Source organism: Dipodomys merriami, unplaced genomic scaffold (assembly GCF_024711535.1).
Source record: "Dipodomys merriami isolate MVZ:Mamm:240054 unplaced genomic scaffold, mDipMer1.0.p SCAF_19, whole genome shotgun sequence".
Classification (NCBI taxonomy): Eukaryota; Metazoa; Chordata; class Mammalia; order Rodentia; family Heteromyidae; genus Dipodomys; species Dipodomys merriami.
The window spans coordinates 8,515,539-8,531,603 of record NW_027203270.1 but is presented as its reverse complement, the minus strand read 5'-3'; the positions used below and the strand labels follow the sequence as shown (position 1 = coordinate 8,531,603).

At 43.5% G+C, this 16,065-nt stretch overlaps 1 protein-coding gene across 9 annotated transcripts in view; it reads right to left on the bottom strand.

Moving 5' to 3' along the window:
- The window catches only part of Rffl (ring finger and FYVE like domain containing E3 ubiquitin protein ligase), an 88,947-nt gene that overhangs the window by 44,931 nt on the left and 27,951 nt on the right, over window positions 1-16,065 (bottom strand). For 4 of the 9 annotated variants that reach the window (XM_070027202.1, XM_070027201.1, XM_070027203.1 and 1 more), the window contains exon 2: window positions 15,016-15,171. The exons of 4 other annotated variants lie outside the window; for them this stretch is intronic. In XM_070027202.1, the coding sequence (XP_069883303.1) occupies window positions 15,016-15,085 (70 nt within the window). In that variant the 5' untranslated portion in view covers window positions 15,086-15,171. Of the gene's footprint in view, window positions 1-4,859; window positions 4,999-15,015; window positions 15,172-16,065 lie in introns of those variants that run through there. One more of the 9 variants, XM_070027209.1, reaches the window with a different exon arrangement.

Below are 16,065 nucleotides of genomic sequence, written 5' to 3'. Positions count from 1 at the left end.
CATAAGCAGAAAAAAGCCAGAAGTGGCACTGTGGCTGAAGTAGTAGAATGTTAGCCTTGAGCTGAAGAGCTGAGGGATAGCACCCAGGCCCAGAGTTCAAGCCCCATGACTGGCCCCCCCCCCAAAAAAAAATCTTCCTACATGCTCATCAAAATTACTCCTTCAGGGGCTGGGAAGGTGGCTCAGTGGTAGAGCACTTGCCTTGCATGCATGAGGCCCTGGGTTCGATTCCTCAGCACCACATAAGCAAAAAGAAAAAAAGCTGAAAGTGGTGCTGTGGCTCAAATGGTAGAACACTAGCCTTGAGCTGAAGAGCTGAGGGACAGTACCCAGGCCCAGAGTTCAGGCCCCATGACCGGACCCAAAAAAAAGAAAAAAAAAATTACTCCTTCAATTTAAGCATATTTCCTCTAAGATCTTTGAAGTTCATGAAAAACAATCAAAATCCCCCTGGCAACTTTCTTGCATTTAAAGATGACAATCAAGCTATCCTTTTAGCTTTTCCTGCTCTAGGCCAACGTCTTTCCCCTTTTTTCCCTTTTAAACTTATACTGACCAGACCTATTTTTCAATCTTTTAATCATCTTTGAGTATCCTCTTAAGTATGAGGGTACCCAGAAGTGGCGCTGTGGCTCAAGTGGTAGAGCGCTCACCTTGAGCTGAAGAGCTGAGGGACAGTGCCCAGGCCCAGAGTTCAGGCCCCACGACTGGACCCATAAAAAAAAAAAAAAAAAAAAAAACTGGTAAAATTAAGTATGAGGGTACCCAAAGTAAATATTACTTATGTCTAACAGAGATTATTTCCTAGCCCTGATGGCTCATCTTTTTATAATTTCACACAGTTCCAAATACATCCCCCAAAGTTATGAGGTACTCTGAAGATTAATTATGTACTACTATGAGAATTTTTCCTATCTTTATCACTCTGCTTACTCACTTTGTGCTGACACTTTTCATTCATCAACCTGGTTTGACACTTTAGCACAAAAGCTGGTTTTAACAAATGCCAGATAACTGAAGTACATAGTTGATGAAGCTGGGGTGTGGTAGAGCACTTGCCTAGTACACGCCAGGCCTGGGATTTGATTTCTAGTCAGAATGAGTGAGTGAGTTGACTGACTGACTGACTGGAAGGAAGAGAGAATGAAAATATGCATACAGGATAAGAAGTTGGAGTGGGGACAGCAATAATTACAATCAAGGTCTCAATCCACAACTAGAGCCTTTACATAGGTCAGACAGCCTGAGTTCTGAGAACCTCCTTCTAAAGTGGCCTTGTTTAAAACAGTCTTCAGCACTTGCTTTTTGGGAAAAGGCACCAATTATATAGGCCCAACATATACCATTTGGGGTATATTTAACTACAAAGAGATCAACCAGTTGCTTAACACAGAGTAAGAATATTTTCTGAGTCTTGCCAAAAATAAATGCTTCTATGTCAGAACTAACTTTACAACCACTGGTAAAATAGGGACAATAAAAGCCTACTTGCTAGGCGCTGGTGACTCACACCTATAATCCTAGCTACTCAGGAAGCTGAGATCTGAGGATTACAGTTCAAAGCCAGCTGGGACAGGAAAGTCCAAGAGACTCTTATCTCTAATAAACCACTAGAAAAGCGGAAGTGGAACTGTGGCTCAAGCGGTAGAGCATTAGCCTTGAGCTGAAGAGCGCAGGGATAGCACCCAGGCCCAGAGTTCAAGTCGCATGACTGACCAAAAAAAGGGTAGTCAACACAGGTTTCTTGTAGGTAACAAATCAAATGATATGCAGAAATAATTTTGTAAAGCACTATAAAAATGGTGGACAAGCCAGGCACCGGTGGCTCACGCCTGTAATCCTAGCTACTCAGGAGGCTGATATCTGAGGATCACGGTTCAAAGCCAGCCCAGGCAGGAAAATCCATGAGACTCTTATCTCCGATAAAACACTAGAAAACCAGAAGTGGTGGTATGGCTCAAGCGGTAGAGCACTTACTTGAGCTGAAGAGCTGAGGGATAGCGCTCAAGCCCAGAGTTCAAGCCCCACGACCGACAAAAAAAAAAAAAAAAAAAAAAGGTGGACAAAATTTCAGCAAGCCCATTAAGTCCTCAAAGTAATTTAGAACAGTTACCTGATAAGCAGTCACAGGCTCAAATTCACCAAGGAGGAATTTAAAACCATCCATCTAACGACGTATGGATTTTCTAATATTTCAAAGACTGATAAAGACATTAAGAATAGTGGTTTGACCCTGAGAACTCACATCAGTCACTGTCTCTGATGTGCCCGTTTCCAGAAAAAAGATGTGATTCAGTCAAGAAACTTGACAGTCCAGTGGAAGAGAAAGAGCTGTAGAAGTCTAAATAGGAAGAACTTTACCTGAGGAGGTATAGGAAGACTTCACATGTGCAGGGTCCTGAGGGTGGGTACAGAGGAGAGGACTACTTGGGAAAGACACAATCCTGAAGGTAGGCACCAGTGGTTCATGCCTATAATCTTAGCCACTCAGAAGGCTGAGATCTGAGAAATGAAGTTCAAAGCTAGCCTGGGCAAATAAATCCAAAAGACTTTTACCTCTGATTAACCACCAAAAAGCTGGAAATGGAACAGTGGCTCAAGTGGTAGAGCATCAGCCTTATGCAGAAAAAGCCAAGGGACAGTGCCTAAGACTTAAGTTCAAGTCCCAGTACCAGCACACACACAAAAAGACAGCCCTAGCTGGGTGCTCGTGGCTCACACCTGTAATCCTAGCTATTCAGGATACTGAGATCTAAGAATCACAGGATCCCAGGCAGGAACGTCTCCAATGAACCACCAGAAAACCAGAAGTGGCACTGTGGCTCAAAGTGGTATAGTGCTAGCCTTGAGCAAAAGAGTTCAGGGACAGTGCCCAGGACCCAATGTCAAGCTCCAGGACTGGCCCCCCACCACACCCCACAAAAAAAGAAAGAAAAAAAAGAAAAAGAAAACAGCCCTAAAGGGACATGAAATAGCAGGGAATGGGGCAAATGATAGAGTCAGTAAAAGTGAAGAGCAGAGAACTGAATGAAGGAGAGAGACAAGATGGATTACAGTAGTTAGCAGGTCAAGGTCAAATCTGAAGGACTTTACAAATCAAGCTAAGTAGCAAACAGAGAACCGGTGGTCCCTAAAAGGCCAAGAATGAAAAGATTAGATATGGCCTTTAGAAGATAACTTGAGCAACAATATACAAAAGATAGGAGCAGAGAAGGACTTATGGTGAAGTGGTATAGTACATTCGATAAGGGTTTGAACCAGGAGTTTACATCAAATTTCTGAAGGCAAAGTAAACAAAATGTTAAGATTTAGGAATAGACATTTCTGTAATACTTGAGGAGTGCAAGCTCTGCCTAAAAGTGCTCACAAAATTCTAAGCCCTTGGATTGTTTTTTAAAAAAGTCTTGTTTTTTTTAATCTCAGGTAAATCAAGGCAACAATGTGGAGAAATGAAGAAAAACCACACATCCAGCAGTACTCAAGTATAATGAAAAGCAACCATGGGTTTAGCATATACACAAGATGTGAACATAAGAAGAATCAGCAGAAAAGTTTGGTGGATATAATTAGGAGTTCAAACATACAGTAACACATGCAGATGGCCAAAAAACAGTAGGCAAAATAAGTTAAGTAGGAGTTGAATTTAAGATGTCTTTTGAACACCCTTGAAGGTGTGTCAAGCTGAACAGTCAGGATTTGTCTGGTTAGCAACCAAGATCTGAAGTCTAAGAGAGCCTGCTGGGCCAGTAAAACATAATTAGGAGAGCTGAATGTATGAGCTAATTGAGACCCTTAGAGGCATTGGGGAGGGCAAAACCTTAGAACATCTCCACACTTATGGGACTGTCAAAAGAGAATGTTAAAAAAAAAAAACTAATAGAAATTCAGGAGAGGAGAAATGAAGAGTACTGCTAGGGGATAAATCGCTCAACTGTGTGAAGCGCTAGGAAGAGAGTAAGACCGGATGAAAGGAGGACACTGGGTGGATAAGCAGTTTACTGGGGATCTGCAGCAAAGAGTGAAGACGCTGCGGGGGCAGAAGCCAAGATAACAACAGGTGTATGAAAGGATCCGAGCTGGGAAAGTTCAGTTTAGACTCTTCCTCACTCTACCCTTGCTGAGAACATACTATGTACCAATAAACCTGGGTTCTCAATATCCCTACCCTATGGTTGGAGTCTCATCCAATCTTTGTATGAAGCAGCTTTGTGGTAGAATGGAGTCCTGGGCTGAAAATCAATTGTAGGGGTTTCAGAGAAGGTTCACATGTACAATAATCTGAAGTGGGAGAACACAGCCCACCAAAGATACCTGGGAAGGAAACACAAGCTGACGTTGGGGAAAGGGAAAGCTCACCTGCCTAGCGATATAAATGCTAACTTTTCAGCAAAATAATTTAAAAGTTTAGAAGTGAAAAGTACAATGGAGATGGGCAGGAGGCTGAGCAGAATCAAGAAGGAGGAGAGCTTCTTTATGATCCCTGAGAAAGGAAGAGAGCAGAGGCTCACAGTAAGGCAGTGTTCCCTACAATTCAGTATTCAGTTACTAGGAAGGTAAACAAATGGGATCACCTCTCTTCCTTCTGTAGTTTAATTTAACCAAACTCTTTCTCACAAGACAGAAAAGAACCAGGGAAAAAAAAGACCAAAAGGTGGATAAAGCTGTGTAATTTTGCTTAAGTTTTATATAATAAATAGTTTAATTAGGTCTAAGCCACAGCCAGATCCCAAAAGAAACATGGGCTTACTTTAAACTAAATGATAAGCTTTGGCTCACTTCTAAAGGTTAAGGATTTTCCCAGCGCTTACCCCGGGCTTAGTCTAGCTGATAGGAATAAAGAAAACAGTCTGGCATGTTACCTGATTTTGCTTGTTTCAAAACACGGTCACGGCGGAGAGCCAGCTGCCTTTAGTTGCCCAGGCTGAGGTTGCTGGAGCCATATTCAGATGAAGTCTCTGAACCAACAGCAGTGGCTTTCAGACAGAGTGAACGGTGCCGCCTGGGGATCTATCTCTCTGGTAAGCAATACTGCAACCAAGCCTGCAGGATGTGCTGACTCACGCTAGCAAGACTGTCTCCCAAACAACTCAGCCGGAGCCAACCACAATCAACTGCAACCTAGGGAAGATGGGGCACCCCACAGATTGTTTTCAATCATTGGCTGATGGATGGGGGCAGGTAAACTGCATTCCCCCACTGCAGGAACTTGGCCACACCTGGAACCCTTACCCAGAAAGCTCCAATAGCCAGTTTCTGAAATTTCATCTGAGCATAGTCTAAGGGCTCTGAGCGCATTGCTGCAGGTAGCAGGCTCACTGCTCTGAGGATTTTCCCAGGAGGGCCATAGAAAAGTCACTTCACATTTACAAATCAGAATACCCAGGCTCAATCCAGTAACTGGCCCAACCATTGCTAGCTGGTGGAATCTGGGTACATTTTTGTCAGCTCTAACCAAGCTCTTTGATTTTTTTTCCCCACTCTGCTTCCTCTGATCTCTCTATTTCCTTAGCCAATTGACTTCTCTGAGACAGAAGTGCCTCAAGATACTTTTAAAAATTCAAGAAGGGCCAAGTGCCGGTAGCTCACGCCTGTAATCCTAGCTACTCAGGAGGCTGAGATCTGAGGAACGCGGTTCAAAGCCAGCCTGGAGAAGGAAAGTCCATGAGACTCTTATCTCCAATAACCCACCAGAAAACCGGAAGTGGCACTGTAGTTCAAGTGGTAGAGCACTCACCTTGAGCTGAAGAGCTGAGGGACAGTGCTCAGGCCCAGAGTTCAAGCCCCATGACCGACCAAAAAAAAAAATTTTTTTTTTAAATTCAGGGAGTCGGGCTGTGGCTTAAGAGGTAGAGCTAGAGCTTGGGACAGCACCCAAGCCCAGAGTTCAAGCCCCACCACCAACCAAAGAGAGAGAGAGAGAGAGAGAGAGAGAGAGAGAGAGAGAGAAATTCAGCTGAAGCCAAGCATTCTGGTGGCTCATACCATAATCCTAGCTACTTGGGAAGCTGAGATCTAAAGATGACTGTTCAAAGCCAGCCTGGGCAGCAAAGTCCATAAGACTCATCTCCAATAAACTACTTAGAAAAAGCTGGAAGTAGTGCTGTAGGTCAAGTGGTAGAGCACTAGCCTTGAGCACAAAGCAGCTCAGGGACAGCACCTAAGCCCTGAGTTCAAGCCCCAGGACCGGGTGGGTTGGGGAGATTACTTTGAGAATGAGTGGTTGGGCTGTGAAGGTGGCTCAGTGGTAGAGTGTTTGCCTCACATGCTTGAGTCCCTGGGTTCGATTCCTTAGCACCATATAAACAGAAAAAAGCCAGAAGTGGCACTGTGGCTCAAGTGGTAGAGCACTAGCCTTGAGCTGAAGAGCTGAGGAACAGCATCCAGGCCCAGAGTTCAAGCCCCAAGACTGACAAAAAGAAAAAAAAGAGAATGATTGGCTCATCAAAAATCATTTGTTATTACTGAATTTATCCTGATAGGTTAGAATTAGCATGGCTGTTATATAAAGAAAACAAAAGCAGGGCTGGGAAGGTGACTCAGTGGTAGAGTGCTTGCCTGGCATGCATGAGGCAGAAAAAGCCGGAAGAGGCACTGTGGCTCAAGAGGTAGAGTGCTAGCCTTGAGCTGAAGAGCTGAGGGACAGCGCCCAGGCCTAGAGTTCAAATCCCACAACCGACCAAAAAAGAAAGAAAGGAAGGAAGGAAGGAAGGAAAGGAAAACAAAAAGCAGTTCTGAAGTTCATTTCAGATCCCTCTCTGTTCCCTGTTCAAAATATGGGAGGGTTTCCTCCCATATATCAGCTGTTTCTTTCTCCCTCACTCCTTCCTTCCTTACCTCCCCACCATTCCCTACCCTTTCTTGCTCTCCCATTAAGGTATACTGGTTGTACAAAGGAGTCTGTCATCAGCTAGTTCGTAGGTGGGGATTCAAGGCACACACTAGCCTCCTCCATCTTTCAAGGTAGATGGCACTCAGCATGAATTTAGGATTTAGGTGCTAACCCAGCTTGCCACTCAAAACTGTTAGGTTAATTAAGATGTACATGCAGACAAAATATGGATTTTAAAACTATGCTACTTCAGGGGCTGGAAAGGTGGCTCAGTGGTAGAGAGCTTGCCTTGCATGCATGAGGCCCTGGGTTCAATTCCCCAGCACCACATAAGCAAAAAGAAAAAAAGCCGGAAGTGGCGCTGTGGCTCAAGTGGTAGAGTGATCACCTTGAGCTGAAGAGCTGAGGGACAGCGCCCAGGCCCAGAGTTCAGGCCCCACGACCGGACCCAAAAAAAAAAAGAAACTATGCTATTTCAATTCTATTTCTTTCCTGACACACAATTCTTGCTGACATTATTCCAGTAGCAGAGGACAGACACTATGGGCTTTTATAAGATATAAAATGTTCCCTACTTTTTTCTCCCCTTCAGTGTTTCCAATGCAGAAAATGGCTGTGTTTAAAGAAAGTTTCCCTGCAGTGTGTGATAATTAGTCCTTTTCAAATGATAAAAGCATTTTTTATAGCAGCTGACAACCATTATCACATAGACCACACTTTAAAAAAATGTTTCTGGAGATAATGATAATTCACAAACATTCTAATATGAAACAACTCTAAGGTCCAAGTATAGAACCTGGAGGAAAGGGGAGAATGACAAGGTATTGTTAAAGCTTCCAACTTGTTCTACATTGGTAACTTTAAATAAGAGAAACTCTAAATAGTACAGGGCAGGAAGAAAATGTGAATTACATGAGAAGCAACTCCAGTACTAGAAGCATCTGAACTCTGCTTGACACAGGTGAGGAGACATACTGGAGCTTATGTCCCTCTGGGACTCTGACAGTTTTAACCAGTTTCTCCAAAACTCCTCATTCCTTCCTTTAGATGGAAGTTTGAATTTGAACTGGTGGCTTCAGGCACTTGAGGGTTTGTGAGGTTACATGAAAATTATAAGAATCTGAGGCTCGGGCTGGGATGTAGCTCAGTGGCAAAGCGCTTGCCTAGCAAGTGCAACATCCTGGGTTCGATTCCCAGTACCAAAAAAGAAAAGACACACAAAAAAAAATACAGTTAAAAACAAAATCCCAAACAAGAGAATCTGAGGCTCTATGATTAACTTCTTTCAATATATTAATTTAAATAAGTAACTAAACACCCAAAGCTATTGGGAGGGGGCAGGGGGTTCCTGGGTGGTTACAACAGATTTAATGTAACATATGTATACATATATAAATAGAAAAAATTAATCAGAGCTGATGGCTCACACCTGTAATCCTAGCTACTCAGGAGGCTGAGATCTGTGGATCTTAGTTTAAAGCCAGCCTGGGCAAGAATGGCCAACTAACCACCAGAAAACCAAAAGTGGAACTGTGGCTCTAAGTGCTAGACTTGAGCAAAACAGCTCAAGGACAGCACCCAGGCCTGAGTTCAAGCCCTGAAATGGAAAAATAAACAAATAGATAAAAATAAAAAAATAGATAAAATTTACAAATACCCATTGTTCTACTTAAACTATGTAATACCATTGATAAGCCACATAGGGGGAGGGTTTTGGGTTTTTTTCCTGCTACAGTTCATAGAAATAAGTAGGTATCAACAGAGAAAGGAAAATATTCACTTTTCAGAGTTCTGTAGACCTCCAAATCCATAGAAAACTAACAAAGACACAGAAGCCCCTGGAAGGCAAACAAGCAGGGAGGGAGTGGCCATTGCAGCCACTGCAGCTTGCTCTGTATTTGGTCTAAACTCAGTGCTTCAAGCTTACTGCCAGGTTCTCCAGTTTGAACCTGCATCCAAGCCTGATTTTGCTTTAACAACCAGCTTATATTTAATTACTTGGAAGTTGACATTTCAGTTAAATTTTGGCATTTTTTAGATATATGAACACACTGATTTTTTTAATCGATCATGGGGCTTGAACTCAGGCCTGCGCACTGTTCATGAGTTTTTTGGGGTTTTTTTGGTCCATCGTGGGGCTTGAACTCTGGGCCTGGGCGTTGTCCCTCAGCATTTCAGCTCAATGTGAGTGCTCTACCTCTTAAGCCACAACGCCACTTCCAGTTTTCTAGTGGTTTACTTAAGATAAGAGTCTCATGGACTTTCCTGCCTGGGCTGGCTTTGAACCACGATCCTCAGATCTCAGCCTTCTGAGTAGCTAGTATTACAGGCTTGAGCCACCAGTGGCCAGCTTCCCTAAGCAAGATTGCTCAAGGCAGTTAAGAGGTAAGAGTCTCATGGAGCTGGGCATCAGTAGCTCACATCTGTAATGGTCCCTGTGGTCTGAGGCCTGAGGATAGCTGTTCAAAGCCATTCCCGGCAGGGGAGTCCATGAGACTCTTTTCTCCAATTATGCACCAGAAAACCAGAAGTGAAACTGTGCCTCTAAATGGTAGAGTGCTAGTCTTGAGCAGAAAAGTGCAGGGACAGCACCCAGGACTGAGTTCAAACCCCACAACTGACCAAAAAAAAAGTCTCACACACTTACCTGATCCGGCTGGCTTTGAACTATGATCCTCGAATCCCAGCCTGGTGTGAGATTACAGGTGTGAGCCATTAGTGCCCATCTTGATCACTTACTTTTAATAAAATTAATCTTATTTTTTAAATCTAAAACCAAAACTCAGACTTGGTGCCTGATGCTTTCACTCACTGGCTAGCCCTCTTACCAACTGAGCAATGTCTCCAACCTTAACAAAATTAATCTTAGTTACATTCACATCTTTTTTCTTACTAAGAAAGTATACTGACTGATAAACGCAAATTTCAAGGACCAGTAGTAGTCTCATCATGTTGATGACTAAATAAAGGACGCTGCCAAATTCCAAACACCAAATTGCCAAACACCAATGCCTGGAGTTCAAACAAAACTGCCTTCTTAAGAACTATAATATGGTTGCCAAACAAACATACATCATCTAATAAATCACAGGAATTAAGCATAAGAGATGATATAAATGTTGGGATACTCAGGAATCAACTCTAGGGCTACTTAATCAATAAGGTGCTTATTGAAAAGATGGTCTTCCAGCCCAGCTCCTCAACTGCTCTGAATTAACAGAATCGGAATTTTGAATAAGCATCACCCCCATGATTCCATACAGCCAGTCCTGGGATTGTGCTTTGAAAGGCAGGTCACAGTTATATTCCCTAAACACTGCTCAGGATAAAAACTAAGTCTTTTTTCAAAGACCCTGGAGGGTTAATCACACTGAGCAGATACCTCACATGGTCCCACTCACCCACAAAAACAACAAAGTACTGAACTGTAAATTTGTTTTGTTGGGCCATTTTTTTTTCAAGCCTCCAGAGACAATTATCCTAACTACTTTGAAGGATTTTAGCTGTCACCCACAGTCCTTACACTGAGACATTTTCACACCTCGGATGCAGTACAAGGGATTTAATGGAATTTTTATGACTGTGAAAATTAAAGTTCACTTGACTCAACAGAATAGTCAAGTGAAACAGAGGAGAAAACAGCCCCCAGAGGGACAGGTTGAAAGTTGAGGCATCTGACTTCCCTCTGAGACAGTTTTGCCCAGAAATCCAAGCCAGGAGACATTATGCAGAGCTCATATGTCTTGAGAATGCCCAAATGTCAACTTATCACCACCTCATTGGCCACTGCAGCTCACTGCAATGTCTGCAGGCACAAACCCACTGTATGCCATGGCCTCTCCTGGGAGACAAAGGATGTCGCCATGGCAGAGATCACTCCATCCTGGGGCCAGGAGGACCAGGGAGTCCCTTTAATCTTTAACGAGCTACTCCCAAGCTCAGATACAAGAACTAGCATGCGGAGGCTCTACCCTATTCCACAGTACTCAGCTAGGACCTCCCCCAGGGGGGCCAGAGGCCCCACCAAGCCAGTCTGTCCACCTGTATGATTACCAGAATGTTCTTTAATGTAATTATGGACACTTTCTTATCCACTGCAGTCAAATCCTTCATAGGTCAGGAAAGGTATCAAATATTAAGTGTCTAGCCACTGCCTATATCAGACACAATGAAATACTAAGTTCCTACATGTCAGTACTTGAGAAAGTCACAAACAGGTAGGAGGAATCCACAGCTAGCAGGACAGAGTTTGAGGACATGACAAGAAAGAAGACTGGAAGGAAGGAGTCAGTGACAAGATTGCTTGTTGTCTCAGACAGCACATTTTAGAAACTTTGACCGTGGAAACCTTGCTAGTTGGTAGGTAGAATTTTCTATACAAGGCTATTTCTTTGCTTCCTGAACAGAAAAGGATGAAGAAAACTCACCTGTCACCAAGCTCCACCACCTGAAAAATTACTAATAACTTCATAACTAGTGGGCTCATATTCTATCACTTGCTTCATCTCTAACACAACTTTGAAGTTTTTGTTTTGTTTTGTTTTGTTTTGCCGGTGATGGGGCCTGAACTCTGGGCTTGAGTGCTGTCCCTCATCTCTTCAGCTCAAGGCTAGCACTCTACCACTGGAGCCACAGCACCACTTCCAGCTTTTTCTGTTTATGTGGTGCTGAGGAATCGAACCCAGGGCCTCATGCTTGCAAGGCAAGCACTCTACCACTGAGCCACCTTCCCAGCCCTTGTTTTTGTTTTTTGAGTCTAGTTGTGGGGCCTGAACTCTGGGCCTGGGCACTGTCCCTCAGCTCTTCAGCTCAAGGCTAGCACTCTACCACTTGAGCCACAGCACCACTTCTGGCTTTTTTTTTCTTTTTGCTTATGTGGTGCTGAGGAATCGAACCCAGGGCCTCAGGCATGCAAGGCAAGTGCTCTACCACTGAGCCACCTTCCCAGCCCAATGTTGAAGATTTTTTGCATTCACAGTTCTTTACTATATTTGGAGTCTTCTCCAGAGACACACAGACACAGACAGACACACACAAAGACACAAACATATACTTTCACATTCTCTCTTTCCGACATATACATGCCTCATACCACCAGTAAACCAGTTTCCTCAATTTTTTCCCTGGCTTCCACTAAAACAACACAACACTGAGTTACCTTTGTTCACTCTCCTAGGAGGCCTTTGTTGACTTGTGTCTCATCTTGAAGGGTGATTCCTAGCCAAGCAGATACGATTACCTGCTCGCCTACAATTAATCGTCAAGCTGGCTTTGGTAGGCTCTGCAAATAAAAGGATACTGCTGCGCAGCTTGAATGTCCCATCAAGGTAATCAAAGTAATGGAGGAGGGAGAAAAGACAGAGGGAAAGATTTCAAAATAAAGACCGAACTGTGCATTTCGGCAGCACTTAAGAAAACACTCCATCTGACTCCATCTGACTAAACAGCTGACGAGAAGACAAATTCCCACAGGACTGAGCGTTCTCTGAAGGCTTTTGTGCTCACAGCTCTCACTTCCCCCAAGGCTCAGTGAGAAAGCACATCATAAAATGATATTGCATTATTTATAATAAAGTGGACAAAGACATCCCAACACCCAGGATCCTACTGGGCAAATAAAGCTACCATAACAAACAATAAAACTTCCTTTAGGTCTTAAAGGTAAGGGCAGGGAGGGATGGAAAGATGTTGGTCAGTGGGTATTCAACTATAGCTAGGAGTAAAGTTCTCAAGTGCTACTGCAAAGTGAGTGGACTAGAGAGAATGGCAATAAAAATAAAAGGACGACTTACTCCCATAATCTTAGGCACATAAGAAACTGAGATCCATCTTCAAAGCTAGCTCAGTAGGAAAGCCCATACAACTCCACCACTACTCAGCAAAAGAATGGGCTAGAGACATGGCTTAAGTGGTAGAGCACCAGTCAAGCAAGCAAACTGAGCCAGTGTGAAGATCTGAGTTCAAATTCTAGTACTGCCAAAAAAAAAAAATTCAAAAGGATCTAACACCAGTGACTCACAACTGCAATCCTAGCTACTTAGGGGGCTGAAAATAGGAGGAGATCACAGTCCAAGGACAAGCTTGAGACTCATTCTCAATTTATAACTGGGTGTGGCAGCACACACCTGCCATCCCTGTTACATGGGATGCTGACTTGGGAAGATAGCAGATTCAAGCCAACCAAAGCAGAAGAAGCAAGACTGTATGTCAAGGGAAAGCATCTGGGCATGGTGTCATGTGCCTGTCATCCCAGCTATGATGGGAAGCCTAAAATATGCCGACTGAAGTCCAGAATGTTCCTGGGCAGAAAACAAGACCCTATCTCAAAAAATAACCAGTGCAACAACAAAGGGCTGGAGAAGTGTCTCAAGCAACAGAATACCTGCCTAGCAAGCACAAGTCCCTAGGTATAAACCTCAGTATTGACTTTTTTTATATCACAAGAAAAAACTTCCATCGAAACTATCCATTTGGAACAAAGCACTGTAACCAGCAGGTAGGGAGAAAATATAAACTAAACAATCTAGAACCATTTAAATACTAGTTACTTCTGGTGGAGATTGGAAGAAAGAAAGGCATCTGAACATACAGTTACCAAAAGATCCATCAACTGTATTCCCAGAGAAATTAAAACTTAGGTCCATACACACAGCTGTACACTCTACGGCTTTGTTTGTAAAAGCCCCAAAATGGTTAGCAACTCACACACTCTTCAACAATCAAAGTTACTGTGATACCTTCACAGTCAGCAAGGAAAAGGAACAAACAATTGCTACATGTAACTTGGATGCTAAGTGAAAAGTGAGAATTTCTACAAGTCACAAGATCACATTTGCATGACATTTCTAAAATAACAAAACTAGAGATGACCAGAAGTAGAGCTATGGTTCAAGAGGTAGAGCACCAACCTTGAACAAAACAAACAAACAAACAAGACTTGTTGTCAAGAATGGAGGGTGGGGGAAAAGAAATGAGATGTGCATGAACCTACAGAGAAATAGAAAAAGGAAGATCTGCATGGTTAGAGAATAGCTCTGGCCACAGTACTTACAGTAACCTACATAGGATAAAATGGCACAGAGTTCCCCCCCACCACACACACACACACTGCCCTATGATTAAATAAGAACGGAAAATGGGCGAAGGCTACGTGGGAACACTGTACTATTTTGTAATAGGGAACCTATAATTTCTCAAAAATAATAATTTTTTAAAATGAAACCAATGGGCCAGAAGGCAGCAAAGCAGCCCCCCTCAGAATGACCTCTTGCTGCAATGTCAGCTGCACAGGCAGGCAAAATGCCCTTCTTGATACCAAAGATAGTTGAAAACCAGGACAGTTAGAGAAGTAAACTGTGCTAGCAGTGCTTAGCAGGCAAGGCAAGGGACAGGATGCATGTGACTTTACTTCCTACAATCGCATGGCTGTTACTAGTTTGGATAGCTGCTACCCAACAGGCCCTGCACTTGCTAGGTGAGATTTGTAAAGGAAATACAAAAGATGTTTCCTCTGCAGTCACCCTCACCCCTGACAGCTAAGCTTTACTTTCTAGACTGGTGAATATGGCGGGGGGGGGGGGGGGGGGGGGGCGGGGGGGGGGAGAGGAGTTTATCCTAGGGCTTGAACTCAAGGCCTTGGGGCTGTCTCTGAGCTTTTTTTTTCTCTCAAGGCTGGCACTCTACCACTTGAGCCACAGCTCCATTTTTGGCTTAATTGAAGAGTCTCATAGACTTTACTACCTGGATGGTCTTTAAACTGCAATTCTCGAATCTCAGTCTCCTGATAATCTAGGTTACAGGCATGAGCCACCGGTGCCCAGCTGAGCATGGCCATCACCATATACCTCACTCACATAACTTGCAACAGAAGGCCCAGCGGTCAGCGTAGATGGGCACGAAAGTCAACAAAAGAAAAATAAAGATCCACCAATGAATTCTCTAAACTTTAGATATTTAGCCAAATAAGCTTCTAAGGGTGGCCAACTTAAATATCAAATATATTTAAATTTTTAGATTTAGGAATAAATTATGAATTAGTGCTTTATTACTAATCAAACAAATCTATCAAGACAAGGAAAAGGTATTACCGATATAATTTTAAAATCCCATTACACTTAAGGAGGTAATATATAAAATGATAGTTCTAAGTCTGTATCACATGAAATGGAATCTACTTGTAAACTCACCCAGAAAAGTAATCATTCTAGATAAGAGTATGGGAAGAGTAGGAGACAGCTGTGGCCTAGTTGTTGACATGTCAACCTGCACAGTCAGACCCTCAGGCTCCAATGCTGTGTGGCGTTAGGCCTGCCCTTTAACTTCTCTGTGCAGTACTTCTGCATCTGTAAGAAACAATAATAGTATCTACCCAACTCACAGGATTGTTGGGAGGATTGAACAGGGTTAATACAGTAATCCCTGGTATGGAGAAAGCACGTAAGAATTTGGTTTTCTTGGGTCCCCCACCCTAGTGCTGGAGAATGAACCTAGGGCCTTGTACATACTAGGAAGATGCTCTACCATTAAACTACTTGCCAAGCACAATATGTTGGTGCCTATTACACAGTAATATATGAAGTGTATAGAAAGAAGGATCCCCCAGCAAAAGAAATGTCAGGCTTTAGATTAGTTCTACACAAAACTCTTATTTTTTGTTAGTTGTGGGGCTTGAACCCAGGCCCTGAGTGCTGTCCCTGAGCTTTTTCACATAAGGCTAGTTCTCTACCACTTTGAGCCACAGTGCCACTTCTGGTGGTTAATTGAAGAGTCTCATGGACTTTTTCTGCCCAGGCTGGCTTTGAACCACGGTCCTCAGATCTCAGCCTCTTGAATGGCTAGGATTTAGGATTACAGGTGTGAGCCACCAGCACCTAGCAGAGGGCTTTTTCTTGATTAAGAGAGAGCCAAGTAATCCTAGCTACTCAAGAGGCTGAGATCTGAGGACCGTGGTTCAAAGCCACCTGGGGGTGGGGGGGTTGGGGGGGGTGGGGAACAAGTCCCCATGAAACTCCAATCTCCAATTAATCACTCAAAAACCGGATGTGGCAGCCGGGCGCTGGTGGCTCACGCCTGTAATCCTAGCTACTCAGGAGGCTGAGATCTGAGGATCGCGATTCAAAGCCAGCCCGGGCAGGAAAGACCGTGAGACTCCTATCTCCAATAAACCACCAGAAAACCGGAAGTGGCGCTGTAGCTCAAGTGGTAGAGCGCTCGCCTTGAGCTGGAGAGCTGAGGGA